General features: G+C 51.2%; 3 protein-coding genes and 1 non-coding gene across 6 annotated transcripts in view; 3 read left to right on the top strand and 1 right to left on the bottom strand.

The window, feature by feature from the left end:
- The first annotated feature begins 21 nt into the window (after window positions 1–21).
- BSND (barttin CLCNK type accessory beta subunit) lies at window positions 22–3,461 on the top strand. Its single transcript, XM_027698993.1, has 4 exons — window positions 22–348; window positions 1,413–1,492; window positions 1,870–2,112; window positions 2,848–3,461. The coding sequence occupies exons 1-4, from the start codon at window positions 172–174 to the stop codon at window positions 3,131–3,133; spliced, it is 786 nt and encodes a 261-aa protein (XP_027554794.1). The 5' UTR covers window positions 22–171; the 3' UTR covers window positions 3,134–3,461.
- A 1,131-nt stretch (window positions 3,462–4,592) lies between these two features.
- On the top strand, window positions 4,593–4,663 carry TRNAG-CCC. Its single transcript has one exon. It is a non-coding gene; the product is annotated as a tRNA-Gly (tRNA).
- Window positions 4,664–6,332: 1,669 nt separating this feature from the next.
- PCSK9 (proprotein convertase subtilisin/kexin type 9) lies at window positions 6,333–11,490 on the top strand. The gene is made up of 12 exons (XM_027698991.1): window positions 6,333–6,637; window positions 6,720–6,908; window positions 7,042–7,165; window positions 7,366–7,499; window positions 7,871–8,012; window positions 8,104–8,300; window positions 8,444–8,627; window positions 8,941–9,111; window positions 9,360–9,502; window positions 9,599–9,764; window positions 10,026–10,207; window positions 10,449–11,490. Exons 1-12 carry the CDS (start codon window positions 6,497–6,499, stop codon window positions 10,614–10,616), a joined length of 1,941 nt encoding a protein of 646 aa, XP_027554792.1. The 5' UTR covers window positions 6,333–6,496; the 3' UTR covers window positions 10,617–11,490.
- Window positions 11,491–13,318: 1,828 nt separating this feature from the next.
- USP24 (ubiquitin specific peptidase 24) overlaps window positions 13,319–19,712 on the bottom strand; it is a 62,968-nt gene continuing 56,574 nt past the window's right edge. For all 3 annotated transcript variants that reach the window (XR_003536784.1, XM_027698989.1, XM_027698990.1), the window contains 5 exons: window positions 18,177–18,255; window positions 17,525–17,600; window positions 16,483–16,569; window positions 15,918–16,028; window positions 13,319–15,778 (listed from right to left, as the gene is read on the bottom strand). Coding sequence is in view for 2 of the 3 variants with exons in the window: in XM_027698989.1 (XP_027554790.1) it covers window positions 15,716–15,778; window positions 15,918–16,028; window positions 16,483–16,569; window positions 17,525–17,600; window positions 18,177–18,255 (416 nt within the window). In the remaining variant the exon portion in view is untranslated. The remainder of the gene's footprint in view (window positions 15,779–15,917; window positions 16,029–16,482; window positions 16,570–17,524; window positions 17,601–18,176; window positions 18,256–19,712) is intronic.

The raw sequence follows: 19,712 nt of genomic DNA, 5'->3' as shown, positions 1-19,712 counted from the left end.
GCTCAGCCCTGGGCAGGACCAGGTTAGCGTGCAGCTGATCCTCAGCTCCTGGCAGCCTCCGGAAAGAGAAACCACTCCTTGCCTTATCCCGCAGGTGTGCTCAGTGGGCAGCAGTGGCAGGTAAACGGGCTCCCTGGCATCTCTCGTTCCTGCCTTTCCCACCCAGAGCCCATGGCGGAGGAGAAGACCTTCCGTTATGGGTTCATCATCTTGGGTTTCTTCCTGGTGATGACGGGGATTTTCATCATGAGTGTGGAAAAGCCCCACATCTACATCACCTTCTGCGTCCTGGGTGTGCTGCTCATAGCCGTGGGCATCACCTGGAGCATGTGCCAGTGCTACCCAAAGGTAGGATCCATCCTGCTGCTGAGTGCTTTGGGGGGCTTAGCTGGGTTTGGGGGGCTTCGGCTGCGGTGGATGTGTAGCCTTGGGCTGCGTCTCAACTTCCCCCTCCATGGGGTGAGGTAGCAGCTGATACCAGGGGAAGCCAGCTGGAGTGATCTGGAGGAGGAATTGTTGGTTTGGGATGCTCATGACCTGCTGATGCCTGCAGGATGTAGCCCCTTGTCCCTCACCCCCCTGTACTCCCGCACCCTTCAAACCCCAGAGACTGGTGCTTTGCTTCCAAACAGGCAGCAGGGAATAATCCCAAGGAAATAAACTTGTGTTTGTCTCTCCCATGCAAACCCTTCCCAAACTAGCCCCTTCATTGGGGCCTGAGGCTTGGCAGGCTCCCAGGACTTCCAAGAAAGGACTGTCAAGGCCAAGGATGTTGGAGGGTCCTGGCCCCCCAGAGCCCAACCCTCACCTGCCAGTCTCCTTGGCAAAGGGCACTGCTGGCACGGAGAGCAGCCATGCGTTCCTGCCCTGGGAAATGGGTCTAGCAGAAAAGGGTTTTTTCAAAGGAGAGGGTGGCTGTGGCACTGATATGGGCTCTGCCTGTCAACAAGTTGGCTACCCTCCAAAATGTGGCATGGTGACCTCAGGACCTGGGACCAGCTGGGACCTCTGAAACTGGCTGTGTTTCCTGGGATTGGGGTGAAGCTGATCCCAGTTCCCCCCCAAAGCCGAGCTCAGCCCCAGTGAGGAGGGAGATGTGGCTTTGCTGCTGTGCTTGGGGCTCAAGGATAGGGCACCCTCAGTGTTGTCCCTGACCACTGACCTCCCCTGTGGGCCCTGGGACCTGCTCTGGGCTTGGGAACATGTGTGACTCCACTGGGGAAAAGGGCTGTGCTGGATTCATTCATCCCTTATTGATTTTGCCCAAAAAAGCCCATTTCCAATCAAGACATCCAAATGTGATGGGAAAACACCCTAAACCCAGCTGAAGGGGCACTCTGGCCCTTTTACCACTAAGGAGGGTCGAGTGTGCCCAGCGCAGCCCCTGGGCTCTTCCTTCCTTTCTCCCCCAGATAACATTCATTCCTGTGGACCCTGAGGCTGAGCGGTTCCTGGACCACAAACCTACGGTGCTGCCACAGAAGGACATCGGGTGGGTCCCAAAATCTGTACACAGAGTTATGGGTGGGCCCTGGGGATGAGGGCAGTGTTTGAGACTGGGGACGACTGCACTGATTGCAGCACAAAATGCCAAGCAGGAGCCCGGGTGGGGCAGGCAAGGGATGTCTGAGCCATCCCAAGGCTGGAGCCTGAGTGATGCTGGGGGATGCCAAGCATCTGGCAGTGTAGCTGTGGGTATCCCCTTCAAGGACCCATTGGCTCTGCTGCTGGTGTGGGGAGTGATGTGGCCTTGGTAGCCTCTAAAGCCACTCCCTCAACTGATGGAGCCCTCTGTGCAAGTGCCTGAGGATCTTCCAGCTCCATGGGGTCCAGGTCCTGCTCAGCACCCTGTTATTCCTTTGCTCACAGCTTGGTTTCTCCCTGCCCTGACCAAGAGGCCACCAGCACCTATGAGAAGAGCCTGCCATCCTATGAGCAGATCCAGAGGCAGGCAGTGGGCTCAACTCCACTCCCACCCACAGCACAGCCCAGATCCCACAGCTGCTCCCAGTCAGCCGTGCAGGCCAAAGCAGAGGTGCACCAGGAGCTGGGGGGTCCTGGAAACCCTCCACAAGACCTGGCACCTCATCTGGAAACAGCGGCAGGCAGCTGGTATGTGATGCTTTTGGGATCAGGGTGGCACTGGTGGGATGCAGGGTGGAAATGGGGGGGATCAGACCACGTCCTCCCAGGGGAGGGAGAGGAGGCAGAGGGGTCTTTGCTGCTCACAGAGCACTGAGCACCCAGACCCCCTAGCCTCTGTGGAGCCTGGATGGTGTCTCAACCCACAGGGAGTCTCTGTACCAAATTATTTCCCAGGAAGAAATCAGGATGGACTTTGGTTGTAATTTGCATTTTCCTTTAATTTAATTTTATCAATACAAATAACATTCTTCACCAGAATAAACCCCAAGTTTCTGGTCAGACTGTGGTAGCAAAGAGATGCCCAGTACTTGACCAGCAAACCAGATGCCACACATGATGTCCAAGCGCTGGTTTGGGAGGTCCCAAAGGGATTTGCAGGTGATGGAGTGAACCATGCAGGCTCAGGGTGTAGGACTTGGATGCATCTGCAGCTGGGTTGGGTGCACTGCTTTCCGCTTGGGATGCAGGAAAGGCAAGGGCAGTCACCACCTTGTCCTGTGGGCAGAAGGAATCTGGCAGGCAGGTGTCCTTATAAAGGGCTGGGATGGTGTGCTCCCAGGGTGCTCCAGCCACCCAGCAAGGGGACTGGTGATGCTGGGATGCTGGCTGAGCAATGCTCCAGCAGTCACCAGCTCCAAGGGGAACCCCAACTGTGTTTGGTGTAACTCCCACACCACCCATCAGCCCTCCCTGTCCCCACAGCCCCCCTCGTCCGGCACCAGGGGATGCGCCGCTGGCATCCCTCCTGGAGGAGATGGACACGCCATCACTGGAGGGCTCCATGCCCGGCACCCCCACGCCACAGAGCCGGACTCTGCCATCTGCTGCCCGCTCTGGCTGCACCCCGACCAGCTCCCCGGTGCAGGGACAGCACTCCGGATCCCCCCGCAAAGGCGCTGGGGAGGAGGATGACCTTTATTATGGGCTCCAAGAGGAGCCGGATGCTCTGCTCAAGGACAGCGACTGCCTTTTTGAGCCTGAAAACTGATTTCCCAGATAAAATGACCACTTGGCATGGACTTATCTCATGGAGGGGATGCAAACATCACAGCCTGGAGGAAAGGGGATGCCCCCGAAAGCGCAGTGCCTGCAGCACAGAAGGTCCCCAAGGCTTCTGCACCCCTTGGACACACTCAGCCTTTCTGGAGGCTTTCATTCCCCCAAAACTCAGATGGGGGACTGCTGCCTCCTGAATTCCAGAGCATATAGGACAAGGTCCCCCTCGCTGGAGCCCTTTGGATGGGCACAGAGAAGCTGGGCTGGGCAGGATCTGGGAGAAATATTGTGCTTGGGAAGGAAAAACATTAGTTTTGCTGCTTCGACCTATGCACTTGGGGTATTTACAGGCAACAGGAGGGTGGGGAATGGAGGCTCCAGTGTTGGCTAAACATTGCCACAGGAGTGAGAGCAGCTGTCTGGGAGGGAGCAATAACAAATTGGTTATACATACTCCTGCCTGCCCTTCCCAGCGTGTGGGGGTGTGTGGTAGCTGCAGGGACACTGTTTGAACGAGGCCATGTCTCACAGAGTTTCAGAGGGTGCCTGGGGCAGGATGTCACTCTGTGTCACTGGCTCCTATGGAGTGTGGGAATCTGGTAGAGACCTGAAAGCTTTTGCCTCTAAAAGCACAGAACAGTTTGGTTTGGGAGAGACCTTTAAAGATCATCTAGTCCAACCCCCCTGCCATGGGCAGGGACACCTTCCACAAGACCAGGTTGCTCCAAGCCCCATCCAACCTGGCCTTGAATGTTTCCAGGGACGGGGCAGCCTCAGTTTCTCTGGGAAACCTGTGTCAGTGCCTCACGACCTTTACAGTAAAGAATTTCTCCCTAATATCTAATCTAAACTTGCCCTCTTTCAGTTTGAAGCCATTCCCCCTTGTCCTATCACTACATGCCCTTGTCAGAAATGTCTCTCCAGCTCTCCTGTACCCCCTCTACTGGAAAGGGCTCCAAGGTCTTCCTGGAGCCTTCTCCAGGCTGAACATCCCCAGCCCTTTCAGCCTTTCCTCAGAGGAGAGGTGTCCTATCTCATGTCCTGGCACTCACTATCGCTTTTGGCAAAAGAAATTTACTTTCCAAAAGCATTTCTTCCGATGGGGCAGGGGAGGGGGCTGACACGGGGCCTGGACCCTCCCTCCCACGGGACCCTTTGCGCAGCTGGATGAGTCCCCCCATCCCTGGCGCAGCATCCTTGAGCCGAAGGACTCGGCTCCTGCGCCGGCCGAGGTTAAACATTGTGGGAATCGGGACATTCCTGCATGGTATTAAGCGAGCGGCCCGGTTTTTGGGGGTGGGGGGAGGAATTACCACCGGCCCGCCGCCCACGAGTGTCACCCACCCGCAGGGACCCTGCGGCGGGGGGCCGCTGGAGGAGGAGAAGAGACAGCCACGTGGGATGGGGTGGTGCCCGTGCACTTGGGGCCCGCGGGGCACTGTGACATCAGCGCACCAGTGGTGTAGTGGTATCATGCAAGATTCCCATTCTTGCGACCCGGGTTCGATTCCCGGCTGGTGCAAAACGCGTCTGTGGGGCCTTTCTGATTTGTGGCACCGTGTCAGAAAACTAACTAGCTCCTGTAAATTGCGCAGAAACACCCGGCGAAAGTGCCGTGGTTTTTTTTCTGCCAACGAGATGGGAGGGAGCCCGGCTCGCACCGCCCCGAACCCTACGGCTCCCCGGGAATGGAGTGCAACAAGGATTTACAGGTCCTTCCCCCTTGTTGAAGTCCTCTCTGATGCCTCCTCCGCTCTCTCCTTCCTCCCCCCTCAACAGGAGCCCCCCTCTGTACACGGACACAGCCGGTGATCCTGCTGCTGGAAGCACCCCAGGGTGCCAGGACCAAATCAGATCTCTTCTCTACAAGGTGCACGTTTTGGGCTATTTCTGAATATTTTTTTCAATTAAATAAATAATCTTTCTGCAGATATCTACTCCTGGAGAGAGCTCCAGAGCTGGGCATCTCTCACACTCTCAATCCAGTTCTGGGGCTGGGTGTTCATGCCGAGCTCTCCCTGGGTTCCTCAGCACGTCCAGGTGTGTGTGGGCCTGGAGGGCCTTTGCCACCTCCTACTATTTGGGCTCCTTCCATCCTTCCCTGGGACACAGCTTGTCCCCTGGCAAAACAGAAGGGAGCAACTGCAGGGAAAGGGAGACTGTCCCCCTCGAGATGGGGTGCCCCAGTTTTCAGTTGCCCTGAAAGTGTCCTAAGGCACCAGTGGTGTATTGTGGGACTTAGCGGCACTGATGAAGCTGAGCCAAAAATTAGGAGTGAGACTTGTCCCCATAATCAGTATCCTGGACACTGACTCTTCCAGTGTCAGCTTGCTGTGGAGGAAAGTGGGTGACAAGTGGGGTCTGGTCTCCCCCCAGTTAATCAAACCAGGGTGAAGGCACCCACTTGAGGTCTCATTAAGAAATCATATAAACTGTACACATCCATAGAAAACATACTCATCCATATAAACTATATACATCCATATAAAACAGACAAGTCCATACAAACCATACACATCCATGTGAAACATCCACATCCATATAAAACATGTACATTCACAGAAACATATAAGCTCTGAGAAGCTTATAAATAACCAATCAAAAATAAATATATCCCTATTTTCCTGAAAGGCTGGGAGCGGGGACAGGATTTGCCGAAGGTCACTGGGGATACGGGGCAGTGTGGGAACCTGGCGCTGCAGCAGGGCAGAGGTGGGAAGCAGCCGAGAGAGCCACGGGAAAGCACCGACCGCATCCCGCAAAAAGGAGATTTAAGATGTGTGACGACTCTGTAAAAAATGCCCAAACAGGATTAGAGGCTTTCATGGGAATTTATCCCTGGAGTGAAGCAGTAGGAGGCACATTAAAGCGTTCAGCCCTTTCTGAAATTAGTCCTTGAGCGGCTGCGCTTTGCTCGCCAGAGCCCCCAGCGATGCGCCGGGACTCGGGGTGAGCAGCGTCCCCCCCACCCCTCTCCCCGCACCCCCGCGCCGTGACCCAGCGCCCCGCGCCCCCTCCCGCGGCTCCGTTAGTGGTTAACGCGCCCGGGTGGGCCGCTGGGGCCGGCGGCCGTGGCGTGATCCCCGCCCCGCCGACCTAAGCCCTCGCCGCGACGGGCAGAGCCGCGGCCGCCGCTGCGCTCCAAGACCTGCCGGTGCGCTCCGGAACATCGGCTCCGCCGGTGCGCCCCGGGTATCGGCTCCGCGGGTGCGCTCCGACCTCTCGGCCACGCTCCAGCCCCTCAACCCCGCTCCGGCCCCTCGGCGGTCGCGCAGCACCTCCCCGCCGGCGCCGTCCCCCCGGCGCTGAGAGTCGCGGCGCCCCCCGGCTCTGCCCATCGGGGCGCGGGTGCGGGATGTCCCCACGAGGACTGGTGCTGGCCCTGGTGCTGGCGCTGGCGGAGGAGCTGGGGCTGGTGCTGGGGGCGGCAGAGGGGGGGGCAGCCGCCGTCGGGGCCGCCCCACCGGGACCCGTCGCTTTCCATCGCGCCGCCAAGGTGAGGAGAGTGGGATGAGGGGACAGCCACGCGTCTGTGTGTGTGTGTCCCAAGCTCCAGCCCGGTGCTTGTGTCCCCGCAGGCGTCGTGGAGGCTGCCCGGGCGCTACATGGTGGTGTTGCAGGAGGGCAGCAGTGGGGCCGAGGTGCGGGGCACGGCGCGACGTCTGCGAGCCCGGGCGGCTCGGCGGGGACACCTGACCGAGCTGCTGCACGTCTTCCACCTCCTGCCCGCCTTCCTGGTGAGGATGAGCAGCGACGTCCTGGACATGGTATGTGGGATGGAGGACAGGGTCGTGGCGCAGGGCAGCAGCAGGGGTAGGCACTGGTGGGGGGAGGCAGTTCCCACCTCAGGGTGAACAGGGGCTTTGCCACCACGCTGGGCACTGTATCTCCTCCCCACAGGCGCTGAAGCTGCCACATGTGAAGTACATTGAGGAGGATGCCTATGTCTTTGCCCAGAGCATTCCCTGGAACCTGGGCAGGATCGTGCCACTACAGCCCAACTCAGGCACCTACAGCCCTCCCAGTAAGCACTGGGGTGTGAGGGGTGACCATAGGGGTTTGGGGAAGAGTCACTGACCCCATTCCCTCTCCTGATCTTGCGGGATGGGGATAGCCCCCTGCCCCATGGTGCTGTGGGTCTGGAGCTGCATTTTGAGAGCAGGCCAGATGGCCTGTGCTGACTGCAGTGGTGGTTGCCTTTCCCCCTGGCTGCATCCCTGACAGATAAAGGTGAGCTTGTGGAGATTTATCTGCTGGACACCAGCGTGCAGAGCACCCACCGGGAGATTGAGGGCAGGGTGTTTGTGACTGGCTTTGAGAGTGTCCCTGAGGAGGACAGCACCCACTTCCACAGGCAGGTAAGCCCCGAGATGCCACATGCTACATTCTGGCAAGAGCATCCCCCTTGCATCCACCAAACCCTGGCTGGGCTTGTGGGACTTCCCAGGACAAGGGGGAGACTTGGCTTGGGGCAAAATGCTGGGCAGGACATTCAACAGCAGGAGTTGTGGTCCTGGGAATATAGGGGCTCTCCATGTGGTCTATTTGGAGCTGTGGCTGAGCAGGGCAGGGCTCCTTTCTGGGGAAAGCAGTCTGGAGGGGCACAGGTGTGTGTCAGGTATTGTTGCAAGAGGTAATCCAGGCGGGATGGAGCAGGGAGGATGCTGTGGGGTTGCAAACCTGCTTGGATGCAATGGGCTGGGGCATGAAGCTGGGATGCCTGCTCCAGGTCAGCAAGTGTAACAGCCATGGGACCCATGTGGCCGGGGTGCTGAACGGGCGTGACGCCGGCGTGGCCACGGGCGCCAACGTCCACAGCTTCCGAGTGCTGAACTGCCAGGGGAAGGGCACCATCAGCAGGACCCTCATCGGTGAGTCACTCCAAGCCTTGGAGAGGAGCATGTTCCCTTCTGGAGCCCCCTGCCTCGTCCCCCTCCTGCGATAGTGCCTTGTCCCTCCCAGCCCTGGAGTTCATCAAGATGAGGCTGGAGGCTCAGCCCTACTCACCGCTGGTGGTGGTGCTGCCCTTGGCCGGTGCCCACAGCCGTGTGCTGAATGCCGGCTGTCGGCGCATGGCTCAGGATGGGGTAGTGATTGTCGCGGCTGCTGGCAACTACAAGGACGATGCCTGCTTCTACTCACCTGCATCTGAGTCAGAGGTATGGGCTGTGAGGGTCCCCTGAGGCTTGGGCACATGCAGGGACATGGTGCCACCTCATTCCCTCCTGTGCCAGGTCAGCTGAGTGGGCTGGGGCTGTGCATCCTGTCCTGCCTGTGCTCCCCTCAGTCACTGCCCTGGCAGGTCATCACCGTCGGTGCCACCAACAGTGAGGACCAACCCGCCTCCATCGGCATCCTGGGCACCAACTTTGGCCACTGTGTGGACCTGTTTGCCCCAGGGGACGACATTATCGGTGCCTCCAGTGACTGCAGCACGTGCTTCACAGCACAGAGTGGGACCTCGCAGGCAGCTGCACATGTGGCAGGTGAGCTGGGCTCCGGCGGAGGCAGGAAGGGCTGGCCCTCCACTTGCTGGTGCTGAGCACATGTCCCTGTAGGCGCAGGGCATCAGGGATGCCTCAGCTGGGGACATTTTTGTGTGCCATGATGCCATGGTTTTGGCATGTTTGTCTCATTCGGGTGCTGCAGCCTGCACAGAACTCCCACATCCCGTGCGTGTGGGCAATGGGCTGCAGGGATGCCTTCTCCTGTCTCTCTGGAGTTATGTTGCTCAAGGGAATGTTGTGTAGATATCTGCATGTCCCCTGGTTCTCACTGCAGCCCCCTGGGCTCTTGCAGGCCTTGCTGCCATGCTGCTTAGCGCTGAACCCCAGATGAGCCTCGCTGAACTTCGGCAGCGCCTCTTGCACTTCTCCACCAAGAATGTCATGGACATGACGTGGTTCCCAGAGGACCAGAGGCTCCAGACACCGAACAGTGTGGCTGGGCTGCCCACACAGCTGGGTGCAGGTAAAGACCTTGCTGCCTGCTGGGTCCCTGGCAGAGCTCTGTCCTCATCCAGAAAGAAATGCTGGGATGAAAGCAATGGCGTGTCGGCAGGGCATGTCCCTCCCTGAGCTGTGCCGGGGATGGCTGAGCCTGGGTTTGCATGCAGAGGGTGGGGAAGATGGAGCCTGGTCTGTGCCATGGGCACTGGGTGACACTGTGGGTGTCACTGTGGGTCCACCCCACCGCTGACACCATGGGACCCATTGCAGAGGAGCAGCAGCTGTACTGCCGCTCGGTGTGGTCGGGGCTCACCCGGCACGCCCCGGCTGTGGCTCGCTGTGCCAGCACCGAGGAGATGCTCAGCTGCTCCAGCTTCTCCCACAGCAGCAGGCAGCTGGGGCAGCACATGGAGGTGAGTGTGTGGAGGCAGAATTACTGCCCCCAGGGTGCCCCCCAGCCTTGAAGGCCCCAAGCACCCCAGTGACACCCTGTGCTGCCTTGGCTGCAGGACAAGGATGGGCAGAAGCACTGCGTGGCTCACAATGCTTTCCAGGGCCAGGGAGTCTACGCCATCGCCAGGTGCTGCACATGGCCCAGGGCCAAGTGCTGGATCAACACCATCTCCTCCGCGGCTGAGGGGGCCAAGTGCTCCCCACAGGACCACGTGCTGACCGGTAATGCCTGACACGGCAGGTTACAGACCCTTGAGCCTGATGGCCAAGGGTGTTTCTTCCAGAAAAACTCTGGGACCTGGGGTTAAAGAGTGGGGGTTAAAAGAGTGGGTGTGGGTGCTGGGGTGGAGGGAAAGAGTACATGTGCTGTGTGCATGGAGGTGGCGAGGCTCAGGTCTCATTCAGGACATTCCGTGGCACCTGTGTGTGCACTGGGACACTGCCATGGCTGCCCCATGCTGACAGATCCTCTCCCCCTGGCAGGGTGCAGTTTCCACTCCCCCTCCATGGCACTGGGTGATGGTGCCAGACCTGTCACGGGGCTGGGGAGCAGGCCCAGCCGCTGTGCAGGCAGGACAGAGGTAGTGGCACAGGCCTTGTGCTGCCCCGCTGCCAGTCTTGAGTGCCAAGTGAAGGAACACACGTCCCTGGGCTCTGAGGAGAAGGTAGGGATGGGGAACACTCCTCCACTGGGGTGTTGTCCTTGTCTCTGCTTATTCCTCTGCTACCCTGATGGCTGTCCCATCTCCAGCCTTCACTGATGTCCCCAGTTGCTAACCTGTAATGGGACAGCCCACCCAGCTGGGTGACACCAGTCCCATCACCCTGAGTCCTGGGGACCACCAGGAACGGGCAGGCCCCTGTCCCTTTGGTGGCCTTTGGAGGATGACCTTTTCTCCCCCTTAGGTGATGGTGTCCTGTGATGGCGGCTGGACACTGACGGGCTGTAACGCCCATTCCCAGAGCCCCGGCACCACAGGAGCCTATGCCATGGACAACACCTGCGTGGTAGCTGGTGTTCCTGGCACCAGCAAGACTGTGGCCATTGCCACTTGCTGCCGGAGCCGGCAGTAGGGACGGGCTGGTGGCTCTCCTGGCCTGGTGATTCCAGTACACCTCGGATGGGTGCTGTGCTGGACCACCCTATCCCCTGCTCAGGACCTTCCCACGGCTGAGCTGCTGCTCCCAGCATGGTCCAGGCTCCAACATGTGGCTGCTGACAATCTCTGTGTTCGGGATGCTGTGATGGTGGGGTACAAGCTCATCACCCTCTCACACACAGCAGGGTCGGGATCCAGGGCAGGAGCTCTCAATGCAGGCCCTGTGCATCTGGAGCCCTGTCTCATCACTGGAGTCAACACAGAATCCTTTCCCTGCCACATGCCGGGTCCTTCTATAAACACCCTGACTGTACAAGCCATGTGTTGTCAGCCAACATGACCAAACTAGTACCTTTTTAAAGAAAAAAATACTGTGGTGAGGATTTCTCCTTTATTTCCTGTAGTTGCTCATTAGTTGTCAGCTAACGCTGCTTAGCACCTGGAAAATCCTAGTTTAGCCATTTTGGGGCAGTTTTATAATTGCCTACTCGTGTTCCTAGGAGACTTCTTTAGTTTTGAGTCAAGTGTAAGGGCTGTAGTTTAAACAGTCTGCTTGTTTAATTAGATTTTAATCTGCATTGCTACAGTCAGCTACTGCTTCGTTAGTGCTTTTTTTTTGTTGTTAAGTCAAAGTTAATGATCTGCTGGTGTTGTGTGTTAACAGTTTCCCTTTCAGGTCCCCAAGACACATAGAACTGGCTGTAATTCCTTAAAAAAAAAAAAAAGAGAGAAGAAAAAGCTTTCATAGCACCTTGGTTTTTACATTTGTACCTTAAATATTTATTTGGAATTTTATAAATAAACATTTTATAAATGTCTTTTTAAAATAAAACTCATAGACCAGTGCTCATATGATCTATTGTCTGACTTCATGTACATCCCCATGGGCAACCAGTCTGGAAGGGGGAGCTGGTACCTATCCAGCAGGGATGCTGCTCCTCCAAAAGAGCTCTGCTTTGTTAGTGAGCCAGCCACAGGCCCTCACCTCAGATCTGATCCCTGCCTGGGGTAAAAGGTGTCCCTGGATAAGTGCTGGCACACTCAGAGGTCAGTGCAAATAGCACAGGTCCCCTCCCTTTGCCACAGCTGGGCGGAGCTCTGGGAGTGGCACTGGGAGCAGGGACTGAGTCGTGTTGTCCCGCGCACACACACACACAAGAACAGAAGTTTGTTTTAACAACACAGAGTAGGGCAAGAGCTTCCAGTTATGGAAACAAACACCACCCAGCTTTGAGGAACGAGCCCTTGTGCTTGTGTTGCTGTTGTTACTAACACTGGGCTTCACTGGGGAAGTGGTGGAGCCCCATAACAAAGACAAAGCTTGGCTCGGATTGATGCACACAGAAGGGAAAAGCTGAGAAGCACCAGAAGCCACCAGAGCTGGGTCTCACTTTTCTTTCAGTGTTTAACAGTCTCCTGGTACTACAATGTATAATTTATGTGGTGTTACCTGAGGACAGATGAAAAAAATAAAGCTTCATACCACAAGCACCAGGTTAACCTGTCAAACTTTAGGTGGTTTGGGTGTTTTCCCCATCCAAAAAGCACCTTGCAGTTCTGTTGCTCCAGCTTTAATTGGCAAGAGAAGACAGACCCAGCACAAAGCACCACTTTGAAAGGTTGAAACTAAGTTGTTAACTAAAGCTGGCAAAAGCCCAACCCTAATCTAAACATATAATTACATGTCATGAACATAATTACAACCCATAACTTCATCAGCTAAAACCTGAGTTTTGCACAAAGAGGCAGAAAACAAAAAGGGATGTCAGCCTGAGAGCTCCTGGACAGTTTTGACACAGCAGGTGATTTTTCAGCAGACTCCTTAGGCTGTAACCTCTCAAAACATGCACCAGATATTTCAGCTCTGCTGACTTCCCTGCAAGAGGGGAGGATCCAGCAGAAGGTGTGAGCTTGTTCCATGCATGATAAGCCAGATAGAGTTTTCCCAGCTTAGTTTAAGCATACATAAGCCTGGTGGAAGGAAACAATATTAAAAGATTAGCTCTTAGCGTCTCGTACTTGGGTAGGCAGAAAAGCCTCTCACATTCAGGAGAGCAGTGCTGATCCCAGGGATGCTGTGGGCAGTCCTGGCAGCAGTTTGCAATGCTCAACCCATACTTCCAGGACTGCCAGTGGAAAGCACTGGCTGGGTCATGCTGGAAAGGTAAAAGTCCTTGTCCTTAGAGCAGAGGACAAAGGCAGCTGTCAGAAGGCAGAGTGGGGATGGCAGCCCAGGCTGTAGCTCCTGGTTTCCCAGACAGGGGAGCAGGAGAATACCGGCTCCGTGGCACTGCTGCATGTCCAGCTTTGCCCCTCGCCCCCACAGAAGATGCAGGATGAGTGCACATCCAGATCAACCACAAATCTGGGATCTGACACACCAAAGCCGCTCTAATCTGCGACTGTGAGCAGGGCCAGGGTAAATCATTCTGCTAAGAAGGTCAGGAGGAGCTGCTCAGAGATACAAATCTGACAGTGCACCAGCACATGGATACACAGCGTGCAGCTCTGGTGGCTGCTCAGCTGCTTCCATTTACTCTGGACAGGAGCCAAAATGGCAATCAGGGCACCCTCTCAGGGCTTATCATCTGCAGGGCTGACCTAAGGAGTTTCAAGGTAAGAGGATCAACAAGACAAGAGCGCAGCAGTGTGTGCACAGTCTAAAGATTACACTAGTTTTCTGTGAAAGGAATAACTTTATTCCATTGACCAGGAATCCCAAGACTGTTCATCAAGACTGCCTATTTTTCCAGTGCCAAATGTCTATGCATTAATCGGACAATATCTCCCCCAGAGTGCTCACAGCCAGGATGTGGCTGCTCCTCACTGAACATTTTGTAAACTGTATAAAAACATTTTCATCCAAAAAGATTGGCAGTAAAAATTACAACATAGAAATGCATCACAATTTACACAAAAACTAGTTTTTGTTGAACTCTATTTTCCAAAAAATAATCTTCAGCAGGTTCAAATGACAGCAGCTGGAAACAAAAATAATTGACCAAGTATCATCTTATTGCAAATGATAACCATTGACTTTGTACAAGCGTGAGCAGAACCGTGAAAAAGTTTGTATTGGTTTCAAGTATACAGTGGTGATGAGCCATCCTGATGCAATTCCCATCAATGCTTCCCTGGGCCTGCGGGTATCGAGGATGTTGTTTCCATAGGAAATAACAGGAACCTGAAGTGACAAGTGATGCCAACCCATAGGAACATTATCAGCTTCTTCCATCACCATCACCGCTGTGTACTGACTTCTTGGGGAGATTTATGAGCCATTAACAATGTATTAGGGATGGGGGGAAGGAAGAAGGGGTGTCTGTAAGAAATGATTTATTCAAAATTAATTTAAAACATCACATTTAAAATGTCCCAGCACATTTTCAGAAACATTTATAAAATGCTAACTCTGCCATGTGTCTATGAAGACATTGTTTGGAAAAGAAAGTGAGAGATTCACTACAATGCCACCCTTACTTTGCACGTGCAATTCGTGACGACGGCTCTCTTACCCCACAATAAGTTAGAAAGCTGTACAGCTGACATCAGATCTGATGGTTACTTCCAACAGTGAAATGACTGGTTACTTTCAATATTAGTGCATAACAGTGAAAAGCTGTCTGCTGCTTCGTGTTTCGGCAACAGCACATGAAAAAGAAACAAAAAAGGCACTTTTTGGCTGGTTGTGCCTTTAACTTGGCAAATTTATCTATTCTGGAGGTACCCAGGCACTCCTTAAGATGTCCCCCATTTCTGTGCATGTTTGTTTATATAATTTCTTTAAAGTAAGGCAGAATCCATAAATAAAGGCAAAAAGCAGTGCAGAAAATGTGACAAACGCAAAATGTACAAAAGATGAAGTTAGTTGGCACAAAAGAAGCTTGTTTCCAGAGCCAGAAATCACTGAACTGCACTTAACATGGAAAACAAAACTGTGCTCAAATCATCCCAACTGGTTTCCAGTTGTTTGTGAGCAAATTAAAAGAGCTGTGATATTTTAAACGTTGCCTGGTCAAGTGAAAATATAAAGCCAATTCATTCTTTCCCCATGTTAAAATTGCTATAAAATCTGCACAACAGTGTTCCCAGCTCACTCAAGGAATTATTCATCATATACAACCAATACCAACTTTCTCAGTAATTTCAAAGCATAAGCAAGTGATTGCAGATCCATGACTGAGACTACATTTTATTCAATATGTCTCCAAAGGTTAAAAAAATTTAATGAGTAAAACTGCAACAGAATTCCTTCTTAAAGTGCTTTTTTCTTTTAAACTACTCATTAACTTCTTTTTGTTTTTAATTCACCAACATCCTTGAATAATAAATGCTTGCATACCTAGAGAACAAAGCTTTTTTTTTACTGCCCTTCCCAGTTGTCTGAAGGATTTTCAGAAGGATACCAGCAAAGATGACTCTTTCTAGAGTTCCTCAACCAAACCATTCCATAAGGAATCACTCTTCTTATAGAGCAATCTTGCTGATCTTTCTCATCAAGAGCTTTACAAATTAGCAGGGAGACATATTAAATACAGAAGTCCTTAGGTAAACCCATTCTTTAACTAATATTTTACAATGAAATGTAAGTCATCACACATCTTTACAGAAATTTGAATATTCCTATTCAATATTATCAGAAAGATTAAAAATTTGCCCTCCATACATAAGGACAGTCTGTTTGTTTTTTTTTTCCTGTATAAAAACCAAAAGAATTTTTTTGCAGCATCACAGAAAAGCAACAGTTTTACATTCACTCATTTAATGTTCACATAAAAATTCAACCACTAGCGTTTGTGTATTTGATAAAATCTTCTTGACACACTGTTTTCGGTGTTTGGACTGTCACAAGCTACTGCAGGTGAAGATGCAGTTTTCTAGAGCATTTATTGATCTGAAGCCTTCATGGCTAAAAAATGCTTTTAGCTTTCAGGGAAACAACCTCCTCCAGCATTGCCTCTGGTCCTGTAAAGCCACTGCTCTCCCAGGCATAAGCAACACGACTCCAGTTCCAGTAGGTACCAGGCATTAAATGTTTAGGTTGATCTGTTCTTGTGTCCACAGGCATCTCCTCTATGGGTCAACATCATCAAGGTCACTTTTGGGCTCACCGATCATCATAGGAGACTCTGAGCCCTTTTGACACACACAAGAGATGGGGAGAGAAAGATACAGCACGTTACTTTTGTTGTGTGTACGGTCAGCGATGGTTCTGAGCCGAGCCCTAGGAACCAGCAGAGCAACACAACAGAAAGTAAACTTGCCCTTATTTTACCTGCTGCAGGTGCCTCTCCCCGTTCTCGTTGGCTGGACTGCTTTCTGACCCGTTACTGCTTCCAGACTGATCCTTCTCGTTCAGCAAGGCTGTGGCATAGGCCAGCGTGTCCTGAGTAGAAAACAGCCCAAGAATGTCAGGGGCCATGGTGATCCCAGCACTTCATAATCATATTTTTTTAAAATTAGTTCTAAAACAACATAGCTGCTGTAGTGTGACAGCCGAGTCACCACAGGTAATTGTGAGTATTGACTAATATCATTCAAGGGTTATTTTTTTCAGCAACAACCACAGGGTCTGAGCTTCTAAAGGAAGAATGGTCTTAAGTGCACTGGAATATCATAGAATCACAGAATTTTTAAGGTTGGAAAAGACCTTTAAGATCATCAAGTCCAACCCAGCACCACCATGTTCACCACTGAACCATGTCCTCAAGTGCCTTATCCACATGTTTTTTGAACACTTCCAGGGATGGTGACTAAAGCTGCCAAACTCTAAGATGCTAACTAGAAAGCAAGAAAGGAAATCAGCAGGTTTAACATGATCTCTCAGGACTGACACATACCTGTGCTGAAATAGTGCGCTGGAAGGTTTTGGCAGTGGATGTTTCATTGGACACGTTACTCTGTGGAGCCCAGTAATGTTCAGACATCTGCATAAAAAGCCAAGAGAGCCATAAAATTGCCATATGAGTTTTACATGTGTAAAGCCTCAGCCACTTGTGATGGTAGGTGAACTAACAAGTCTGGAACAAGCATCCTGAATCCTCTGGCAATGAGCTGGAGATCTGGGGCACAGACAAGCACACACTTTATATGCAGCCAGAACAGCCAGAGAGGTTATTGCCCCTCAGCTGAAAACTAGGAAACAACTCCCTTTATTTGTACGTGCAAGTTACAGAGTTCCAGCTGAAGAGTGATGGATTCAGGGTTTACATGAGCCAGTACAAAGTAAAAATGCACACAGCAGGACTATCCAGACCTGTCAGCAGCAGCTGTCAGGACAGAAAGGCAGCCTGGAGCTGGGATACTATGGAGTTGTACATGCAGTGCTGCGAGACGCAGCATGGCACTGTTTGGGCCAATTCTGCTGAGTTCCAAGTTTCCAAAGTGTCCGTGGATATTTACTAATGTTGGCCAACCAGAGCTAAGTTTAGAGAGAAAAACAAAAACTACATCTGTGGGAAGAAGAATTGTACCTGTCAACAGCTGTGCTTTGTGCAAAGTTGTGATGATTCTGTAAGGAATCCACTCATTTACACATTCTCTTGCATCAACACACAGGCAAAGGAAAACTGATTTTTTAAAAACAGTGAAGCCTTGTAACACAAATACAGTGGCACCGAAGCTTCCCACATGGCAAGGAATAATCATTATGACCATTTCACATTTGGTTTTATACACTGTAAATGTATCTATGTCTGAAACACAAGGGACCACTGAACTCTCTGCATTGCATCAGATCTAGCTGCATTCAAATTGTCCTTGCAAAAAATAAAGTAGCTTGTATTTTGTCTTTAGGGTCATCTCAGAAAGTCATCTAGAGGATGGTGATTTCATAATTCTTGCTGTAAACAATTGACAGTTTCTCTGTTACAGCCAAATTACCTTTTTCTGTAGCCACTGCACAGCCCAACTCCAGTGGTGGGAATTCTCCTTGAAATAATCTTTTGCAGTAGGGCACCTTGGGAATTGAAATTATATTCATTAGTCAGGAACAAGGCATTCTGGCTAACATAAAAAAATACAAAGACCTCTCTGTCTTTGCGCTTCTGCCCTCTGTGTGCATTGTTATCACTGCAAACTCGGACTTAAACTGTTCAGCCCTGTTATTAATTGAATTAGCAAGAGCAATAATACCTAGCAAAAATTACACAAAGCAGTTTACTACACAGCTTCACATATTTCAGAACTATGCTTAATTGGGTCAATTGCCAAGATCTAAACAAAGAGAATTTAGGAATCATAACATTTCAAAAATCTGTGACAATTTCCTTACGTTTATCTGGTGTTAATGCCAGGCTCCTGCCCTACAGAATGACCTTTGCCTTTACAAACAGGAATTAGTGTTTGTTATCTAAGAAATCCATTCAGGTACTAACCAGTGAAGATTTCACTTCATGTTGACACATGTACTATCAAGACCTTTGAGCACCAGTAACAAAGGATAAAGTTGACCAAAAATAGAGTAGTAGGCTAATTAGTCACAAGGGGGCCTAAGGCAGGGATGAGGTTAAGCTCTCAAACCTGAATTACTCACTTCTGCGCCAAAGTAACAAGGAACTTGACACACTGGTAGCAACGACTGCTGTCCACATGGTTGCTGTGGTGCATCAAGGCTGGGGGGAAGAAACACATGGATTAAAAACCACAGTTCAGCTTTCTGTGTACCAGCCAGTCTGAAAACATAACAAATATGAAGTTAAAATTTTAAGTTGGGTGGTAGAAGTTGTTTCCACAGATGTTAGCATGAGTATTTGTGTTAAACACACTGCTGTACTGCTGGCAGTTTTCAGTACTTCCACAACTCTACTGGATTAAAAAATAGAATTACTGCATTTTCACTTTGATCTTTCAAATGTGGTACCTGAATTTTAAACAGGCCTAATGCAGTCATTCTTCCCTATAATCCATTTTATGTTAGATAATCACTATGGTTACATTTGTCTGAAGGAAAAAAAAATTGTTTAAAACCCCTATAAATGAACCACATCACGAGCTTCCACCTGGATCAAAATTTGCAAAGCTAGACGAATGTTTAAAGCTTCTTCCCACAAACAAGCATAGCAGAACTCAACAGCCATGAAACTGTTCCATGGGAGACTCAGGCAAAACCCGAGGCCATTCCTACCAGGAAGTTTTCTATACTGTGAATTCCTACATCTTCTAACAAAATTCTTTGACTGAGAAGCACAAAGATTTCCACAGAGCTGCCACAATCAGATTTGCTACTCAAAAGTTGCTCTGTCCATAGCAGTCAGCAAAGAACACTGTAGTGAAACCTCCAAAGCTGGCAGAAATTGGTAAGGAACTGCAAATTGCCAGTTTTAATACTGTTGAAGCAGAGCAGATGATTAAAATTACAGAACTGCTGTACTGCAAATTATGCACAAACATCCTATTAAGGACCACCAAAAACTTTTATTTGCTGATTTCCTCTCCCGGACTAAAAGTAGTCAATGTGAGCGTTGGTATTCACTGTTACGAGGAAATTTTGAGGTAGAACTACAACTTTCACTCCCAAAACTCAGAGCAGTTCCTGAAACATAAAAGTCCAATGGAATATTTGCACCTCACCTCTGTAGAGGAAAAAAGGTCATGTATTGCCCAAGTTACAGGATAGAATTGGTCCAACTGGGACCAATTTATGCAGAAATCAAAACAAACACTTAGCTATTCTCTTACACTGCTGCATGTTCTCTTTTATCAGTCATACATGGAAACTACTAAACAGAAGAGCACTGAAGAGAGAAATAAAGAACAAAGCTAAATATTCCTTCTCACTGAAACAGAATCCAAAATAACTGAAGGTGAAAGCCACACTCTGAAGTGGATCCTCATCCAAACAGCTATGAAAGACCTGCTCAAGCTGCACTAACCCATCAGAGGTGCTCTCTGAGCACTGTGTGGTTACCCTACATTTCCCTTGCACACAAAGCCTCTTCTCCTGATGCACGTGAAATAAGCTCTTATAACTTCTGGGACTTTTTGTGTTGCTTTTGAATGTTTTAGTAACTTCATTTAAGTAAAATTTCTGTATCAAATGGAAAGACAACACTTTGTATGAGCAGCAACA

Source organism: Neopelma chrysocephalum, unplaced genomic scaffold, assembly GCF_003984885.1.
Source record: "Neopelma chrysocephalum unplaced genomic scaffold, ASM398488v2 Primary Assembly neopelma1_135, whole genome shotgun sequence".
Taxonomy (NCBI): Eukaryota; Metazoa; Chordata; class Aves; order Passeriformes; family Pipridae; genus Neopelma; species Neopelma chrysocephalum.
The sequence above is the reverse complement of the archived record's forward strand: the minus strand, read 5'-3'. Positions and strand labels throughout refer to the sequence as shown.

Coding starts and splice junctions, on each gene's coding strand:
- BSND (XM_027698993.1), top strand. CDS start 172: ATGGCGGAGGAGAAGACCTTCCGTTATGGGTTCATCATCTTGGGTTTC. Junction 349..1,412: donor TGTGCCAGTGCTACCCAAAG/GTAGGATCCATC, acceptor TTTCTCCCCCAG/ATAACATTCATTCCTGTGGA. Junction 1,493..1,869: donor CTGCCACAGAAGGACATCGG/GTGGGTCCCAAA, acceptor CTTTGCTCACAG/CTTGGTTTCTCCCTGCCCTG.
- PCSK9 (XM_027698991.1), top strand. CDS start 6,497: ATGTCCCCACGAGGACTGGTGCTGGCCCTGGTGCTGGCGCTGGCGGAG. Junction 6,638..6,719: donor CTTTCCATCGCGCCGCCAAG/GTGAGGAGAGTG, acceptor GTGTCCCCGCAG/GCGTCGTGGAGGCTGCCCGG. Junction 10,208..10,448: donor CCCTGGGCTCTGAGGAGAAG/GTAGGGATGGGG, acceptor TCTCCCCCTTAG/GTGATGGTGTCCTGTGATGG.